Source organism: Manis javanica, chromosome X (genome assembly GCF_040802235.1).
Source record: "Manis javanica isolate MJ-LG chromosome X, MJ_LKY, whole genome shotgun sequence".
NCBI lineage: Eukaryota > Metazoa > Chordata > Mammalia > Pholidota > Manidae > Manis > Manis javanica.
In genome coordinates, this window is record NC_133174.1 from 17,909,717 (window position 1) to 17,929,257 (window position 19,541).

The 19,541-nt window shown below is 40.9% G+C and overlaps 1 protein-coding gene across 2 annotated transcripts in view; it reads right to left on the minus strand.

Annotated features, from left to right (window-relative positions):
- PCYT1B (phosphate cytidylyltransferase 1B, choline) overlaps positions 1 to 17,160 on the minus strand; it is a 115,779-nt gene extending 98,619 nt beyond the window's left edge. The window contains exon 1 of one of the 2 annotated variants that reach the window (XM_037026417.2): positions 16,814 to 17,160. In XM_037026417.2, the coding sequence (XP_036882312.1) occupies positions 16,814 to 16,885 (72 nt within the window). In that variant the 5' untranslated portion in view covers positions 16,886 to 17,160. The remainder of the gene's footprint in view (positions 1 to 16,813) is intronic. The other variant, XM_037026419.2, reaches the window with a different exon arrangement.
- Between the last annotated feature and the right edge of the window lie 2,381 nt (positions 17,161 to 19,541).

Consider the following 19,541-nt stretch of genomic DNA (forward strand, 5'->3'; position numbering starts at 1 on the left):
TGGTAACCCGAGAGGAAGCAGCATAAGGAGCAGCGGCCTGAGAAGGAGTAGCGCGAGAAGAAGCAGCAGGAGAGCACAGGCTGCCAGGTGCTATGGGGCAGGTGCAGGATGTAGTGGAGCCATCAGCCCCAGAAATGTAGGAGCGGAGGTTTGAGGAACAGGTGAGGGTGGAGGCCTGCCTGTGCCGGAGGCATCAGCCCCTCCTCCGTTAAGACCCCACCTGGTTGAAAGCTGGTGGAAAGCCTGAAGGACTCAGCGACTGCGGGTTCTTCCAGGAGAGGTGCAGCCCCCTCCTCAGGTCATAGAGCACTCAATGCTCTGCTTCTGTGCTCAGGCTCAAGCACAAAAGGATATACGGTCTGCTTCTCGAAGGAAGAATTTAAAGGGCCCCATGAAGGTCACAAGGACCCAGATGTGGGTTGATTTGAAAAGGCAGGAGCAGACAGAAAGAAATTGGGCTGGAACTGTGGCAACAACTGAGACCAGAGCGGTGGTTCCAGCTGCTGAGGACGAAGCAGAAGCCAGAGACAAAGCAACAAGATTGGCTTGTGTGTCTGCAAGACTTTCTGCTGGAGAGGCTGGAGAAGGTGGGTATTTTAAGGCTCCCCCCCATGGTCCTTTTGGTTAACTCATTTGAGTAGAACTGGTTTGAATACAGCCAGGATGACCACTTGGTGGCAATGGATCATCTCAGGTTTGAGGGCTATTATAATTTGTTGTAATTTTTGTTATTTGTATATTGTCATAGTGTCTGTTAATATGGAATTTGGTTACAATGTTCCAACTTCCATTTGAGTAGAACTGGTTTGAATACAGCCAGGATGACCACTTGGTGGTAATGGATCTCCTCAGGCTTGAGGATTATTATAACTTGTCATAATTTGTTATTTGTATATTGCATAAAGAATTTGGTTACAATGTTCCAGCTTCCACACACAGGGACCATTGCAGAGGATTGAGGGCACATAGATCAAGAGGCAAGAATCCTGGAGGAGTGGAGTGTGGATAAAGTGAGGGTTCCTATAGCCAGGATTCTCACCTGGCCCTGGTTGACTAGCTCACTACACATGTGTGGGCGATACGTTGTTATTAAAGAGCTCCATCCATTGCTCTGGGCGATATGGTGGCATGGCTGCAAGGCTGCAGGAGAGCAGAGATGAGACTGGAGTGGTGGCAGCACCGGGGACAGAGACTGAGACAGCTGCAGGTGTAGACAGGCCCAGAGGCAGAGACCAGTTTGCTGCATGCAGACTTGCTCTGAGTGGATGGGATTCTAATGATTGACTTGCCACCATGGGAATAAAGTTGGGTATAAACCCTCTCACCCCAAGAACATTCCACTGTCATTTCTTTGATCTCATTGAATCCATAGTGAACTTGTCCAGGGCTGAAATCCATTGGCAAGACAAGAGGTTAAGTAATTTCCCCAAGGTCACAGAGATGTTCAAAGGCAGATTATGTTTCAAACTCAGGTTGGTGGGACTTCAAAATCCCTGCTCATTGTATGCTGCCTCTGTAGCTCAACATTTCCCATGCTCTGCTCCACTTGCCCTCTTTGAATAGCCTTGGTGGTGAAAGCTTTTTATTTAGTTTGACATTTAATGATATAACCTGGCTAGATAAAACCTTTTATTAAGCCACCATAAATCTCATATTCGACTCAATCAGTAGGTAACAGTGGAGGATGTCATCACAAAAGACCCCTTCAAGGTTATGTCTTTAATAAGTTTTCAAAAGGCATCAGATAGGTTCTTCTTCCATAAAAGAACAGAAGTGGATTTACCAAGTTATCCTCTCTGTGAGTGAAATGTAAATTTCTGAATAATATCAAGTGGTGCCAGTGACAACTATACTTGTGGGCCTTTGGAAAGATAATCAAATATCTTACTCTTGAAAAGAAAGCCCAACACTGTAGGAGTCTAAGTTCACATCTTAATAAAATCATCATCTCTGCTTCACTTCCCAGGGTTCTCGGCTTTGGTTGTACATCAGCATCAGCTGGGAAGCTTTCAAAAGCACAGAGTTCTGCTTCCCACTCCCTAGAGATACTGGCCTTGTTCCTCCAGGCACAGTGTCAGAACTTTTAAAAATACAGATAGAATCACCCCCCTCAAAAAAAATTGAGAACCACTATGGTGAAGCAGAGATGATGAGCGCAACTTTATGAAGACATGGGTTTTGACCCCCAAACTATGAGGCTCTCTTTTTCCCAAGAATCTCTATTTTGTTTGCCTTGAAAGAAATAAACCCTATTAGTGTATGTATCCCAGGAAGGTGGCTATATGAAAATCTTCAAATGTCCAACAGCCATCATTTTAAACACCTAGTCTACTTAAAGTGTCAGGTGAGGGGCTATGTTGAACAACTCACTAATGCAGCTTGAGAGTAACACAGTCAATGAGCTTCCACAGAAGTCTGTCCTTGCAACCAGAAGACATTCTCTTGAGTAAACAAGCAAGCATGGGCTAAGTACACTTTCAAAGGAAAGTAATCCTTTATTTCTCCAAAATAGTCTGGATAACCTTGCTATGCCATTCAACTGTAGGAACTCAAAAGGAGCAAAATGATTAGCATTAAACCATGGCATCCCCTAATACCTATAATTGATCAAAACACTTTTGGAAGTATTTGTCTGAAATTTCATCATGGCAACTTTATAAGGCCACTGATGGAAATCAGTTATTATATAATCACACCAGTATTTTTGAATCCAAAGAGGTATTAACCAGCTTTATCATTCACCTATGAAGCTACCAGTTGACTTTTAGTTGTTTGGAAAATACCAGCCATGAGTGTGTCCTCTGATATATCCAATAAGAACAGAGGGGAGGCCTGCTCTGGTGAGAAATTCCTGAAGGCCTAGAGATCCTAAGTGAAGAAGGTGTCCCAAAGCTAAACACTGAAATCCATTCTTGCAGAGCAGGGGCTCTCAAACTTTAATGTGCACAAGAATCACCTGGATAAGTAGTCTCCTGGGCCCCATTCTCAGAGATTCTAATTCAGTAGGCTGCAGAAGGCCCATCATTTGACTTTCCATCAAGCTCATGGGTGTTCCTGAGGCCCACACTTTGAGTAACACTGTTGTGGAACAAAACTGTGAAGATGAAATTACTTGTGTGGATTTGTAAGTTCTATTATACTTTTTTAAAAAAAGGATAGAAATTGTCAAAAGGACTCAGGAGCCAACTTGGAGAGACTCCTGCCAGTCAAAGATGAAAAGCTGAAGTATCAATAAGGATAAAAATGGCAGTGGACTGAAATCTACCCAATGTGTTTAAATTCATGAGTTCATAATACTACAGAAAAAATCTCAAACCAAAAACCTCAGTTATCTGCAATGGAGGATGCCAGGAAGCAATTGCATTATTTTGAAAATTGGGAACTGGAAGGAAAGAATCAAGCATTTATCTTACTCTTCCTATACAAACTGTATCCCTGGGTGACCAGATAGTAAGAAGTGTCATCTTAGAATGAGTAATGAAGAAAGCATGAAGGTAATGAAGAAAATAATGAATTAGACTGTCCTTATTTCATAACTCCTAATGAATGATTGGATCTAGGCATTGAGCATCAACAGCTGCTAACATGACAAAAGACAGATAACCCCCAGCATTATATACTCCTGATCCAAGTACATGCACCACCTACGAAGTAGTTTGCCAAGTAAATAAAACCTGGCTTTGATCACACATCTTAATCTAAGACCAATTTACAGGACATACAGAAGGGATAAAGGTGTATGTTAACGCCACAGGGAGGCAATCAGCAAACTCAGGATTGTGGGAAGCTCTATAGGACAGACCTTGTTTCTGCAACCAAAAAAATCGCCAGAAACCTATGGATTAAACGAGATCTAAAAGACCCAGCAATCAATTTTCAAGGTATAGACCATATGATTAGGGTCCTAATTCAAAACACTGTTTAAAAAAAAACCTTAACATTTATGATACAATTAGAAATTTGAACAGTTTCTGGGTGCTATAGAAGAATTATTAATTTGTCATTAATGACATTGTGTTTATGTCTTCAAAAACTTTATTTTAGAAATTTATATGCTGATGGATTTGCAGATGGAATATATTGTGTGGGGTGGGGAGTGAATGGGGCTCTAGATCAGTGGCTTTCAATTGGGGGCAATTTTGCCCCTGATGTACATTTAGTAATGTCTGGAGACATTTTGGGGGCTGGTGCTCCAGGCACCTGATGCCAAACACCCTCCAATACACAGGAAGAGCCCTCCACTTTGGGGAGCAGCTCAGCCCTGGCACCCTGACGGCATACTTGAGCTGCAGCTCACCTGGGTGTTGACAGAATGCCTTGTGATCTTCCTGGGATGTGGGGGAGGTGGTAGGTCTGTTGGGAGCTGCTCTGAGGCCATCTCCCACTCACCTCCGTATCTCCCCGAGAGGCTCTCATGAGGCAGTTTCTAATCGCCCAGTCAGTTAAGTTGAGAAACGCAGCTTCCCACCCTACCCACCTCAGTATAGAACTGCAGACTAGAAAACCAGTTAGTTGCCAACTCTACTGGGCTCCTCAGCAGTGGGAATCAAGGCCACCTGGCCTCTTTTGTTTCAGTGTTGTTCTTTCTGGTATGTGGGAGAGGGATTACAGGAAGCTGGCACTGTTGACCACATTTCTTTGACTATGTAAGTGATAAAGTGTCTGAAACCAAAAGCGACTCAGTATACTATTACCAGTTGAGTAGGTCAGACCTTGTCTTGTATGTGTGCTGGGCACACATAACAATTATCCAGCCCAAAATGTCAATCAAGCTGAGGTTGAGAAGCTCTAGATGAAACAGTTCTGGTGATGAGGTAGCTGATCGTCTTTGAAGCTGGATGAAGAGTACATGAACAGTGTGATTGGGAAGATACTGTTCTGCCTATGTTACATATGTTTGAAATTCTCCATAATAAAAGCTGTATTTTTAAGAAGGTAAACACTGGTCACCTTGCTTTATTAGCTGTCTAGCACTTTAAGTGCATCTACTGAGGCCATGTGCAAAAATGCACAAACTGCCTTAGACTTCCAGCTCCACTACTAAATTACAAACTGTGTTCTTGAGCAAATTATTTGGCTTCATAAAGCCTCAGTTTACTCACCAGTAAAATAAGGCTAATGATGCCCCTGAACATTTTGTAGGAATTAAATATAAGCAAAGTGTTTAGCTGAGTGTCTTAAATAAATACCTTTATTAGAACTTCTTTGTTCATTTTGTCTGCTCCTTTTCCACACAGAAATACAAAGAGCTTTTCTCATTATCTGGACAAGGAATTTTGATCCATTCAATTTCTTTTCAAACAATTCACTGGAAAATGTAGATGACTCTGGTATGAAGTATTTGGTTCAAAAGTTTAAACCAGCAAACCCTGGAGGGACCCAGAGGGGGTGGGGAGTGAGAAGGAATATATATGGTTAATTCTCAATCTAGAGTGACTTTGCCCCACAGGGAACATCTAACAATGGAGACATTTTTGGTTGTCACTGTTTGGGTGGCCAGTGCTGCTGGCAGCTCCTGGTTATTCCTATCCAACAGTGTGCACAGAATTGCTCCCCACAACACAGAATTATCTGGCCCCAAATATCAGCAGTACCAAGGTTGAGAAACCCAGGCTAATGTGACCAGAGCTCGTTGATGAAGCTTTCCTAGATAATTAACTTTGTCTTTCTTTGTTCTTCTTACACAACACATACAGGTTATTAAAGGCATGCTCAGGAGAAATCATTCAAAATGTGATTACCCTAGCTCTGTGGCCCTAATTTGTTATTCATTTCTTTATGAGAAAAGAATCTGAGTAGTGTTCTGATTTTACTGCCTTTGAGTTTCAAATAGCAAACTTGAAACATGCACTGATTACCTTCTTAATTAATAGACTATGAAGGCAGGGCCTCACTTTATTAACTAGTGGGAAGGATGTACCATCTCCTAACAGCTCAAGAGTCTTTATTCCCCACTGTTATGCCAATGGGGGAGGATTGGGATGGAAGGGATTCAGACCCTGCTCCCCAAACAGATAGATATATTTCTCTTGTTAAAACTGAGATATACTTCTCAGTTTAGATCACATCCGCCTACCATCTTATTATTAAATAGAAAACATTATGAGTAATTTGCTCCCAATCCCCATCCCCTTTCTAAAGTCAGGGTATTTGAGGTCAAGAATACGGTGCCATAGACACTGAAGGAAAGAGTTAGGTAAAGGGTGGTAACTGTGTGTTCAACTGGCAAACAGTAGTAAGGCCATTTCTCCGAGATGTGTGTTTTGGGGGACAATGGGATAAAAATGTTTAAGAGGGTAAAAAGTGGGGGGAAGGCCTGTACAGGTGATAGAGTGGCTTAAGGGTTTATGATGTGGTTCCTGTCTCTTTCTTTGTCCCTCACCCCACTCCACGCCTTCTATGAAAACTGCCCCACCCCACAGCCCAAGGAATTGGGTTGGGACACAGATTAAGAGGGCCAAGCCATGGTCTGTTCAGTGGTTTCTCAGATTTTCAGATTCCTTCTTTCAGGAATTAGAACTAAGAAATGGAGACTGAGTAGATCAGGAGTAGAGCTGTAAGCAGAGCATTACAGTAAATGCATCCACAAATGACCCCTCTGACAGCTTCTCAAGGTGCTCCAGTTCCTGTCCTTGCCTGAGTCCTGCTTTTCAGCTTTCTGTGGATTCCATTAGACATTCTTTTCCATCGCCCCCTACAGAAAAAAAAAACTGGCTTAATGGTACTGTTCCCTGCAACCCAACAATCTATGTCTAAGACAGATGTGTACATATCCCCACCAAGATGAGAAATGAAGCCAAGAGCTGTCTATCAGAGAAAGACCACTTAACAGTCATTTGTGCTGCATGCCTAGGAAGGTCAAGAGATAACATTCCACCCTAGAAAACAGCTCACAGTGAATTCCTCTTCTCAGAAATCCTATAGTTCTAGATATACTGCATTTTTGATATGTTAATTATAATCTCACAATTCCTTTTGTGTTCAACAGTGTTGAATTATGGTTTATCTCATAATGTTACCTGATCCACATTTGTAACCTTGGTTTTTATCACTCATATAGTTAATCAACTCACCGTTCGACTTGAGAAGATCAGTTCACACCGCTAGGGTCCATCCATTTTCTATCATCCTCAATCCACTCAGTCCAGCTTCTGCTGCTACTATTCAACTGAGCTGTGTTTTTGTGTTTCTTAGCTGCATAGAAGGATCTTTTAGAGCAGTGATTCTTGGCCAGGGGAGGTTTTGTGCCCCTAACCCTATGGTGATTTTGCAGTATCTAAACAGTTTGGGTTGTCACAACATAGTTGGGGGATGGGGGTGCCACTGACATCTCCATGGATGCTGTTAAACGTACTTGAAGGCACCGGAAAGCTCCCCACGACAAGGAATCATCTGGTCTAAAATGTCCATAATGCAAAGTTGAAGAAACCTTGCTCTAGAGCAAAAATATGTCTTTGAGACAAATAACACAATTCAAATGGGCAATGAATTTGAAGAGACATTTCTCCAAAGATACACAAATGGCTAGTAAACTAAAAAATGCTCAACAACATTAGCCATTGAGGAAATGCAAATCGAAACCACAATGAGCTACCACTTCACACCCACTAGGATGGTTATAATTTTTTTTAAAAAGGGAAAATAACAAGTGTTAGCAAGGATGTGGAGCAATTGGAACCCTTGATATTGCTGGTGGGAATGTAAAATGGGGCAGCCTCTTTGGAAACAATTTGGCACTTCCTCAAAAAAGTTGAAAATGGAGTTACAGTTTGACCTAGCAATTCCACATCTAGGTATATACCCAAGAGAATTGAAAATATATGCCCACAAAAAAACTTGTACATGAATATCATAGCATTATTTACAATAACCAAGAAGGAGAAAGCCCAAATGTCCATTGATGGCTGAATAGAGAAACAAACTATGGTCTATCCATATCATGAAGTATTTGGCTATAAAAAGGAATGAAATACTAATGCACGCTACAACATGAATGAAACTTCAAAACATATGCTAAGAAGTGAAAGAAGCCTGACATAAAAGTCCACATATTGTATAATTCTATTGATGTGAAATGTCCAGAATAGACATATCCATGTAACGGAAAGTAGCTTCACAGTTGCCTGGTGCTGAGGGCTTTAGGGGTGGGTAGGAAGCGACTGCTAATCAAGATGGAGTTTCTTTGGGGGATAGTGAAAGTATTCTAAATTGAAATCATGTTGATAGTTGCATAACCTATGAATATACTAAAAAACATTGAATTATACACTTTAAAAGTTGGATTATCTCCCGGGCAAGGGAAACAAAAGCAAAAATGAACAAGTGGGACTATATCATGCTGAAAAGCTTCTGCAAAGCAAAGGACACCACCAATAGAACAAAAAGGCATCCTACAATATGGGAGAATATATTCATAAATGAGAGATCCGATAAAGGGTTGACATCCAAAATGTATAAAGAGCTCACACACCTCAACAAACAAAAAGCAAATAATCCAATTAAAAAATGGGCAGAGGAGATGAACAGACAGTTCTCCAAAGAAGAAATTCACATGGCCAACAGGCACATGAAAAGATGCTCCACATCCCTAATCATCAGAGAAATGCAAATTAAAACCACAGTGAGATATCACCTCACACCAGTAAGGATGGCCACCATCCAAAAGACAAACAACAACAAATGTTGGTGAGGTTGTGGAGAAAGGGGAACCCTCCTACACTGCTGGTGGGAATGTAAATTAATTCAACAATTGTGGAAAGCAGTATAGAGGTTCCTCAAAAAGCTCAAAATAGAAATACCATTTGACCCAGGAATTCCACTCCTAGAAATTTACTCTAAGAACGTAGCAGCCCAGTTTGAAAAAGACATATGCACCCCTGTATTTATCACAGCACTATTTACAATAGCCAAGAAATGGAAGCAACTTCAGTGTCCATCAGTAGAAGAATGAATAAAGAAGATGTGGTACATATACACAATAGAATATTATTCAGCCATAAGAAGACAAATCTTACCTTTTGCAACAACATGGATGGAGCTGGAGGGTATTATGCTCAATGAAATAAGCCAGGCAGAGAAAGACAAGTACCAAGTGATTTCACTCATGTGTGGAGTATAAGAACAAAGAAAAAAACTGAAGGAACTAAACAGCAGCAGACTCACAGAACCCAAGAATGGACCAACAGTTACAAAATGGAAAGGGACTGGGGAGGATAGGTGGGAGGGGAGGGATAAGAGGGTGAAAAAAAGAAAGGGGGCATTATGATTAGCATGTATAGTGGGGGGGGGGGCACAGGGAGGGCTGTGCAACACAGAGAAGACAAGTAATGATGCTACAGCATCTTACTATGCTGATGGACAGTGACTGTAATGGGGTTTATTGGGGGGGCTTGGTGATGGGGGGAGTCTCATAAACATAATGTTCCTCATGTAATTGTAGATTAATGATACCAAAATAAAAAATAAAATAAAAAAATAAAAAGGTGGATTATATCTTTAAATGAATGTCTCTTTGAAACTCCTAAGTGCCTACCACAAAGTAGATGCTCATCAAATTATGCAGTATACCTGAAGCATGGAAGACAGACACAAACAGATTTCCTTCCTGCTCTGCTTACTACTTTGCTAAACTTTGTGTCCAAAGAGGAACAGTAGTGATTACCTTAACCAACCTTCAAGTTAACCAACCTGTAGGATTAACCAATGCTCTCCATTTCCTCTAAGAGTGCTACAAGGGCTCTGAATGCTTCTGGCCACTAGATAAGCTACTCCTGAGGATGCCTGGGTACTTTTGTTCCCACCAGTTAAGATGTACATTTTCCAAGAGCTAACTGAACTTTTCCCCAGATATGTTTATGCCTACTGTACCTGTGATTGTAATGATGAAATTTCATTAAATACCATATAAACTGGTAAAATGGTGCAAAAAAATAGTTGTTTTTAGGAAACTAAATTGCTTTGGGAAGACAATATACAGTCATGTGGCTTTTTTTGTTGTTATCATTAATCTACAATTACATGAAGAACATTACGTTTACTAGGGTCCCCCCTTCACCAATTCCCCCCCACAAACCCCATTACAGTCACTGTCCATCAGCATAGTAAGATGTTATAGAATCACTACTTGTCTTCTCTGTGTTGTACAGCCCTCCCCATTCCCCCCCCCACATTATACATGCTAATTATAATACCCCCTTTCTTCTTCCCCATCCTTATCCCTCCCTTCCCTCCCATTCTCCCCAGTCCCTTTCCACTTGGTAACTGTTAGTCCATTCTTGGGTTCTGTGATTCTGCAGCTGTTTTGTTCCTTCAGTTTTTCTTTGTTCTTATACTCCACATATGAGTGAACTCATTTGGTATTTGTCTTTCTCCGCTTGGCTTATTTCACTGAGCATAATACCCTCTAGCTCCATCTATGTTGTTGCAAATGGTAGGATTTGTTTTCTTCTTATGGCTGAATAATATTCCATTGTGTATATGTACCACATCTTCTTTATTCATTCATCTATTGATGGCACTTAGGTTGCTTCCATTTCTTGGCTATTGTAAATAGTGCTGCAATAAACATAGGGGTGCATCTGTCTTTTTCAAACTGGAGTGCTGCATTCTTAGGGTAAATTACTAGGAGTGGAATTCCTGCGTCAAATGGTATGTCTATTTTGAGCTTTTTGAGGAACCTCCATACTGCTTTCCGCAATGGTTGAACTAGTTTACATTCCCACCAGCAGTGTAGAAGGGTTCCCCTTTCTCCACAACCTCACCAACATTTGTTGTTGCTTGCCTTTTGGATGGTGGCCATCCTAACTGGTGTGAGGTGATATCTCTTTGTGCTTTTAATTTGCATTTCTCTGATAACTAACAATGTGGAGCATCTTTTCATGTGTCTGTTGGCCATCTGAATTTCTTCTTTGGAGAACTCTCTGTTCTGCTCCTCTGCCCATTTTTTCATGTGGCTTTTTTAAACTGAAGTTGAACTAGCTGAGGGTAAGATAACTGTAAAAGATAGGGGACGAAATCCCCCCAAAATCTAGGATTCTATGCTCAGAGTGTTTTGAAAGTATGTTGAGTTTTGACTTCACTTAGAATAAACCAAAAATGGGATCATAGATAATGCATAAGTGTATGCTTAATGAAAAAAAGACAACACAGAATTTCAATTGGTGGCCCAATTAAAGGACTGTCAAATTAATAACATCCTTATTTTAAACTTAAGTACAATGTTTAATGTATGTGTTTCTCACTTTCGAAAACAAGTTTTCATCAAAACTATTTTATTTTTCAATTAAATGACCTACTAGTCCGATTTTATAGGGTAAGAAGACTTCTACTGTGCTTCCTGATGATTACAACTCTCTCCTACCTGGTATAAAGGAGAAAACCCTAAAAACCTCTTTTATTGATTCTTCATTTTTGTCCTGAGTTCATTGTGTGACATTTAAGAAAATCCTTCCATTGCCGTCCTAAGGAAAGGAGTAGGAGCCATATGGAAATTAATTTATGGAAGGACAGATTTGCATGCAAGTTCTTACCCATTTCTCTTGGAAGCCGATTCAGCTCTGCCCACCTCTGGAGAAGCTGAGGAAGAATTGCAGAGATGAGTCTGCCATCTCTGATATCTCTAAGCAGGTCCCACCTGACCTTCAGATATCACAAAGTGTCCAGCAGGATTTGGAGTAGAGAGCCTTGTAAACAGTGATCACAGTATCTTGTCGCTATTGATAATATCAACCAATTTAGAGGCTGGAGTCAAGTTGAAGTTGGTCCACCCGACATTGATCCATGCCTAAAAGGCTGGATTGAAATTCACTCATTCTCCTGAACAACCTAGAGATGACCTTAGTGCATAAACCCAGGGCTCTCCCTGGGCAAGGAAAACATAAAATAGACAGCAATTTAAATTCTTTTCACTCACTTGACCAACATTTGTTAAGCATCTACAGCATGTCAGGAGCCATGCACCCAAGATGAACGTGATAGTCTCCACTCTCAAAGAATATATAGAGCAAGAATATATAGGTAGGGCAAACTCTTAAAATTTTTTTAAGTCAATATGATGGTACTGTATACTGGCCTTTGCTTTCCAAAGAATTATCATTTATGGGTAAAAGAGGTTAAGGGAATAAACAGTTACAAACTGCAAACTGTAAAATAAATTAGTCATAGGAATGAAAGTACAACATAGAGAATATAACCAATAATATTGTAATATCTTGGTATGGTAACAGGGGGTAAGTACCCTTACTGTGGCACGCATCTAGTAATGCATATAATTGTCAAGTCACTGTGTCATACATCTGAAACCAATATAATATTGTAAATCAACTTTATTCCCATTAAAGTAAAGTAAAATAAAAAAATTTAAAATAATTATTCAAATTCTTCTATACTTTTATTTATGACTTAAGAGAACTGAGGAAGACAGATTTGGAACAGGTATTATTTTTATTTTTTTCCTGGGTTATACTTTCCAATATTTGAACTCCTTTTCTCCTGTGTGTGTATGTGTGTGTGTGTGTGTGTGTGTGCGCACGCATGTGTGTGAGGGGGAGAGAGAGAACTCGGAAAGACAGAGTACTTTAACATGCTCTGATACCTGGAGCAAGATTGAAATAAAGTATGTTTTCACCTTATGAGATGGAGCAAGATTAATTTGAAGCTATTTCTGGTATATTCTTTACTCCATGGTATTTGAGAGCTTCGTTCAAGTCCCTGAGAATAAAGAACAAAAATAAGAGAAACCAATAAGATACCTTTTCATGCTACAGTTCCCGCACGGGGAAGATCAGAGGAACCCCAGGTTTCCCAGACACTCCCATGTCTAGACTATCACTCCACAGCTTTTACATCCTAATTGAGACATTTGAATGCCCCGGTGCAAGATAGTCAAGGCTTGCCTTAGGGGACCACAGTAGGTGGGGATCTATAGTTTAGGGAGAGATTAGTGTCCTCTGGGAATCCCGTACTCAGTTGGACCAGGGATGGAGAAGGTGCTCCACCTGTCAATTTTCAGAGTGAGGACGATCAACAGAGCAGCCCTGTGGCAGTGATTATACATCTGTGAATTGGGTTACCAGGACATGTGACCCTTGGATCAGCCTGGCATACAGTTTCCAAACGAGACAAAGATGGTATTGAGTTACCAAAGGCTGTGCAAGTACATGCCTGTTCCTGTTACATTAGGATTCATGTGCAGAAATTACAGAGGGATGAGAGGAAAGGAGTCCTACTTGTGTTTTGGAATAAAAGTGTAATACTTTTCCTTTTAAATGGCTTTGAAAATCCTCAGATTCCTAAACTTCATACATTTGAAGGGTTCAAAATTATTTAATTCACTTCAAATAAAGACTCAGTAGTTTCTTCTCTTATGGCCTACATGCTAGAAATTTTCCTTAAAGAGGACAAGTAACAAATCCTGTAACTTTGAAGCTTACTGCTAAATGGAGGAATTGAGGGGTTTTTTCCCCCATCTTTTTTTGTTGAAGTATAAATGGAATAAAATATCATATTAGTTTCAGTTATGATTCGACACTTCCATACATTGTGAAGTGATCACCATAATAAGTCTAGGTACCATCTGAGGAACTGAGTTTTATTTTTGCTGAAAAGGCATTCATGTTTGGTATGATGAGTGCAAGCAAGCTGTAAGAAACCACCTCAGCTAAGGATTTAAAAATAAATACAAAGGCCATTCTTCTCTAAATAACTCAAAATTCTCTTTTTCGATCCTATTGCCTAGCACCTGCACAGTACCTGGTAAATGTGATCAACATGATATTTAAAGACTGATGGGCCTAACCGATGACTGGTACCATGGGAAGGCAGCTCTTCCTTCTGAAAATGCTGCCAGTTTGGGTTTCCAAATCCTCAGTCTGGATCACACTCCCAACCCCCAACCTGAATGCCTGGACACTAAGTCCTTCTCACAAACAGGAAGCCTTTATCTCACCACTGAAGACTGCAGCAAAGACTGGTAAAGGGAGAAGAAGAAATGGGAGAACGGGAGACAGTTTTCATTTTGAGCCATGAATTCTCTGTAGAAAGCCAGAGTCCACTCCAATGAATGGTATCTTGAAAGAATTGTATCTATCAATCAATCAACAGATAATTATCAAACCCTACTATGTGCAAGGCTCTATGAGAGGCCCACAAGAGCACTCTTTCCAGGGAATCCTGGGTATTAGTGGAAGAAGCAAGGGCTTTGAAATTAGATCTTGAGCTAGTAAAAATTTCAGTGTGAAAGTGTCTTGTTACAATTTACTTTATGATCCACAGGAAGAGAGGAAGGTAAATAAGTAGTATAAAATGATTTTACAAAGAATTTAGAAATATCAGAAGAGAAGGGTTGCTAGAAAGAACTGGGCTAACCACATTATTTCCTACCAGGGCACCTTAGGGGATCCCTGTTTTAATGAATAAATAAAAACGATGTGTAATTATCATATCAATTGCTTGCATCAAAGTGAGTGCTTCTAGAGTTATTTGATGGTGCTTAAAAATCTTTGGTCTCTGAAGTGCATTTAAAGTCCCCTTGACTCTTATCTATATTATTAATTTTCAGATCAAAGTTAACTTGGTGCTATGCAAATGAGGAGACTTCAAATGAATGAGATTTTGCTGTAAACTATTAAATCCATATTGTTTGTAACAGAACTGCAATATATTTTGAGGACACATGTCAACATATCTGAAAGAGACATTATGGCTTAAAGCAGCATTGTACAATAGAACTTTCTGTGATGATGGAATATTATTTATCTGTGCTGTCTAGCTGTCCACATAAGGTAGCTACTGGCCACATGTGGCTATTGAGCACTTAGAATGTGGCTAGAATGACTGAGGAACTAAATTTTAAATTTTACTTAATTTTAATTAATTAAAATTTAAATTTAAACAGCCATATGTGGTTAGTAGCTACTTTATTTGACAGTAGAGGCTTAAAGTATAAGAGAAATCGGATTCCAAAAACCTGAATTCCAGCCTCACCCTTATTACCTTGAATAATTTACTTAACCTCTGTGAGCTTCAATTTTCTCACTTGAAAATTAGCATATAAATAATATCTACCTCACGGGATTTGTGGTAAGAGGAATTGAGATATGTTCGAGCATTCTCCTAATTCCAAGTAAGTACCCATCAGGTACCAAAGTTAAATATGTGGAAAATGAATAACCAACTCACTCATTTAAAGGGACTTTACATTCCTAGATAACTCAAAAAGTGCTTAATTCATAATTATCCTCACTGTTCAGATACAGTATTTAATGACAATGTTTATAACTGTCAACTGGTTGGCAGCACTATTAGCAATAACCAGAAATCGTCAGGTGTCAGCCTGCAGTGTCAGTGCAAGAAAGGGCTGCCAGTCAGGAAGTTAAATTTATAGAAGTTGAGGTCAGTTGTGTATGAAAAAGTACAGTGAGAACCGAAAAGGGTGATTCAAATGTCAATGCAATCAATTCTTTATTATTGTTATAATTAATAATGTAATTCATCTTGATTGCCCAAGGAGGTTAAATAAACCCATTCCATTTAACTGGGAGAAATTGAGGCACAAATTAGCCAAATAGGCTGTTAGTTAGGAGCTTGAGCACTGTTGTTGAAGATAATCACATGAAATAATGAACATGAAGGGCATGCTGCCTACTAAGAACTAAAAATTTCAGCCATTATTATGATAATAGGTGACATTATTGGGAAATCTATGAGAAGAGAAACTTTTGGCTATTTTTCAATTCCCAAAAGTGTAGAGTGATATTTGCACCAATTTAATTCTACATGACTGGACATAAAAAGATCATCTCAATTTTCCTTATCTGCACGAGTCAAGAACTGAATCTAGTTGTTTTGATGCACTTCAAATCTATTCTGTGGATGATGCATGAATACATGAATGAATAAAATCAATAAAATAAGCTGGTAAAACTCATGAACCTTCAACATACAAATTTCTCCAAATCTGAGACAATATGGAGGTGAACGGGAAAAGGACGGATTGGGGGAAATGGTTTACCAGTTACATTGTTCCCCTGCCTGGTGGATATGTACCCAGAGTACTTTCTGAGGCATATGGTGCTTTCCTCTGCCTTCCACGGCTACTCCAAGGGGCACAGGACGGGTTTGAAGGAGTGCTGGCACAGGAAAGAACAGGGCCAGTATGCCAAGGCCTGGGGGGAATGGTGGGAAGCAGGGAAATAATATCATTCTTCACATCGCCCGGAATCCTTATTATTTTGTCCCACTGCTTAAACTCTTCCCATCTAGAGCTCATTTGGTTTGACAAGAAATAAAATACACATTCCTCTAAGCACCACCGCCCACCCCCACCAAAAAAATAAAAGACTGTACAAGGGAATCTCACGTCTGTGATAGTTGCTTTACTATCAGAAATGGGTGTTCTAATCAGGATGTTGTGCCTCTTTGACCAGAAAAATTTATCATTTTATAGGAAAATGAACATTCTGTTAAAATATTTGTCCAATGCCCTCAGGCTCCCAAGACACCATTCTTTGGTTCAAGTCCCAAGGCCTTGAACTACATATGTCTCCTCATACTGATTTGACTCTTTTTTTAAGAAAGAGAATTTGTTCCTATCATCTAACTCTGTCTACAGGGCTTGTATACTCAATAAGGGGATAAAGAAATATTAGCACAGCTTTTCTTTTTTAACAACTTTAGATGGAGAGGATAATATTTCCACTTTGTGACTCCATCAACTAGCACAGGTCCATTATGCTCACAGATACAAAGACTTTGCTTTTTGGACCTACTTTGATGCTTAAAGAGCCACAGATCAGTAAGAAAGCATGTACGTTACCTTGCACCTGAATTCGGGGGTGCGCTTGTCCCTTGTATCCTCTTCTATGGTGCATTCTTGGTGGCCCACCATGTGTGCTCCTGATCTGCTCTCCCACTTTTCTAGAGTCCTCTCTTCTCTCTGGAGTTCTTTTGAGTCACAGGAGGAAAATTTTCTGTCTCTGGACTCACCGGAGCACTTGAGCAAATTTGAAGCTAAAATAAGCTGAGAGGAGTAGTCGTGTCTCAGGGACTGAATAAGCAGAGATCCAAGTTGCTGCTGCGCATTCTTGCCTTATTTACCACAAGTCTCCTCTTACCCCTCTGGGATGTTTTGCCTTGACAATTGCTGTGCTTCAGACTGGCACTTTGATGGTGTGTTGTGTGGGGACAGGCAGGTTGTGGTAAAAGCTGTACTCGTGAAAAAGGCCATTGTTTGAGGTACCCTGTCCCTCACTGGAGCTATGGCAACAAATTCCGTTGGTGAATTAACTGTGTCATTGTGTGCCGGCTCAACTGATTATGCTCCTGGAATGACAAACATTTTTCTTTTTTCCAAGATAAAAAGTGGTCAAGACCTTGGAGTGTTAATATACAATTCAGCACTTTCTTTAAATAGGAGAATAAAGACAGAAAATAAATCTCTCAAGCACACTTTGGTTCTAATAAACATTTTATGTCCTCCAAGGAGCTATTCTATGCACCATTAATAGTGAGTTTGTGCATTTTAACAACAGAATCTTCACAATTTGTGTTAAGGTAACTTCCCCTCAGATAACACTGTGTGTTACAAGAACTCTTTAAATATGCATGTGCTTGGGCCTTTCTGAGAAAAGATTCTTTTTAAATCTGGCTACCACAAAGTGCATTGGGAACTGCAGCTGCTGACCATTAATGTGAAATCATACCCCAGTTCAGAATGAAGGCTGCTGTCCCTCCAAATTCACCTTAGCCACGTGAAGATTCCTATGCTCCTATATCCTAGCAGGAAAACTTTTAGTGGCTTTCTCACATATTCCAATCTCCAGGATGGTCAGATTTACTCTGATGAGTCGAAGGATCCTTCAGCCTTTCTGTCCATCCATCCACCCATCCCACAATTCCTCTGTTGGGGTGCTGTGCCTGTTGCAGGGGGCTGGAAGGCTCTGTCAGTGAATTTGCTGCTGGTGTCCTAGGGTGATAGTGTGCAGTGTGCCGACTTGCTGAACAGGAATTGCATTCCCTGAGATCCCCTTCCCTTCCGGCTCTGGGTTAGAGTTGGCCAGAAGAGGAATTTGCACACGATGCAGAAGGCAAGAGAGAAGCAGCCGTCATTACTTTCCAAAGGTCATCGTGCTTGGGTGTGGTGAGGGCAGAGGTGGTGGGGACAGCCGGTCCCTGCTTGTCCTCACTCTCCTTGGCTCTGTCCCGATCTTCTTCCCCCCCTGCTGACCCTGTTGGCCAACAGCAGCCCTGGGCCCACCACTGGACATCTGTGCAGCCCCGGCAGGCTTCCTCCTCCACTTTGGCAGCTGGATGTGCTGGGCTTCTGACTGCCAGGTGGGTATCTTCTCCCAACCAACTCCCCACTGGACCTCACTCCAACAACCGGCTAGGTCTATTCCTAAAATACATCCCTTCCTCCACAGCTCAAAGCGGCCCTGCTTCCCTTATTGAACTGGGACTGCCAAACTTATTTTCCCCAACGATGCAAGGACTGTCAGGAGAGAACCCTCGGCTTGGCAGGGAGTTTAGAAGGGAACAGGGAGAAACCCATGTGGAACCTGCATCTAGACATGACCCAGGAACCCCAGGAAATAGATGTTACCTTTTATCGGATCTCTTCCCGCAGCTCCCTGGAGCCCTCACCCTGCAACACCTCTCTTCAGACCCATCCAGTTCTGCAGATACTCTTCCTTCTTCAGCCCTCTGGTTTCCCTTAATCCTCGTCCTCATCCCCCATGGATCATCCCCAGAAAGAGGCCACACTCCAGTGGTGGGGTCCAGCTTGTAAACTAAAGGAGGGGACAAAAACCCCAAGTCCTGGGCACATTATTTTTTCCAGAGTGATTCAGTGGACCCACTGAAATGATGGCCCAAGCTGACACAGCACAGATCAACTCAAACAGAAGGTTTCTCGGAAATGAAACTGCAGCCTGGTTCAGCAGTCAGTAAAACATCGTGTATGTCTGTTTGTACTGGTTTGCTCTTCTCAGTAATGGGAAAATAACACTTGTGTCATCAAGGCCAATGGTTCACAAGAGAGGCTTGTTTTGAAATTGCCTCTTGTTGTCATCTCTTAGAATAACAGTGCATTTGATTATATCTCCAAGTTTCTTGTCTCACATCCAGAAGAAGAATCAGGCCAATCTATTACCTCAGTTAATTCCTGCTTAGAGTAAGACATTACTTGTCATGAACACAAGAAAGTTGAGAGGATAGGTTTTGATTAATTCTGACTATAAAGCAAAACAGAAGGGAGACAGAGTGACCAATACAACTGCCTACTGTACTCTTATCACAAACCTAGTCAGGTCAATAAATTAAGCTGAATGTCCTTGGATTATGAAGGTGTGTATTATCTGATCACTCATTGGTGGCTTTCTGGGGTCTGCTGTACTTCTGAGAGTCTCATGAACTAAAATGGTCCCCGGATATCAATTCCTGGTGGTCTACCACGGGAATACTGCAGAGCTCTGAGAGTTGTATCAGTTGGAGCCTAGCTGTTCAGGCCCCCATAATTGGAAATAGATTAGTAGCAGATCTCAGCT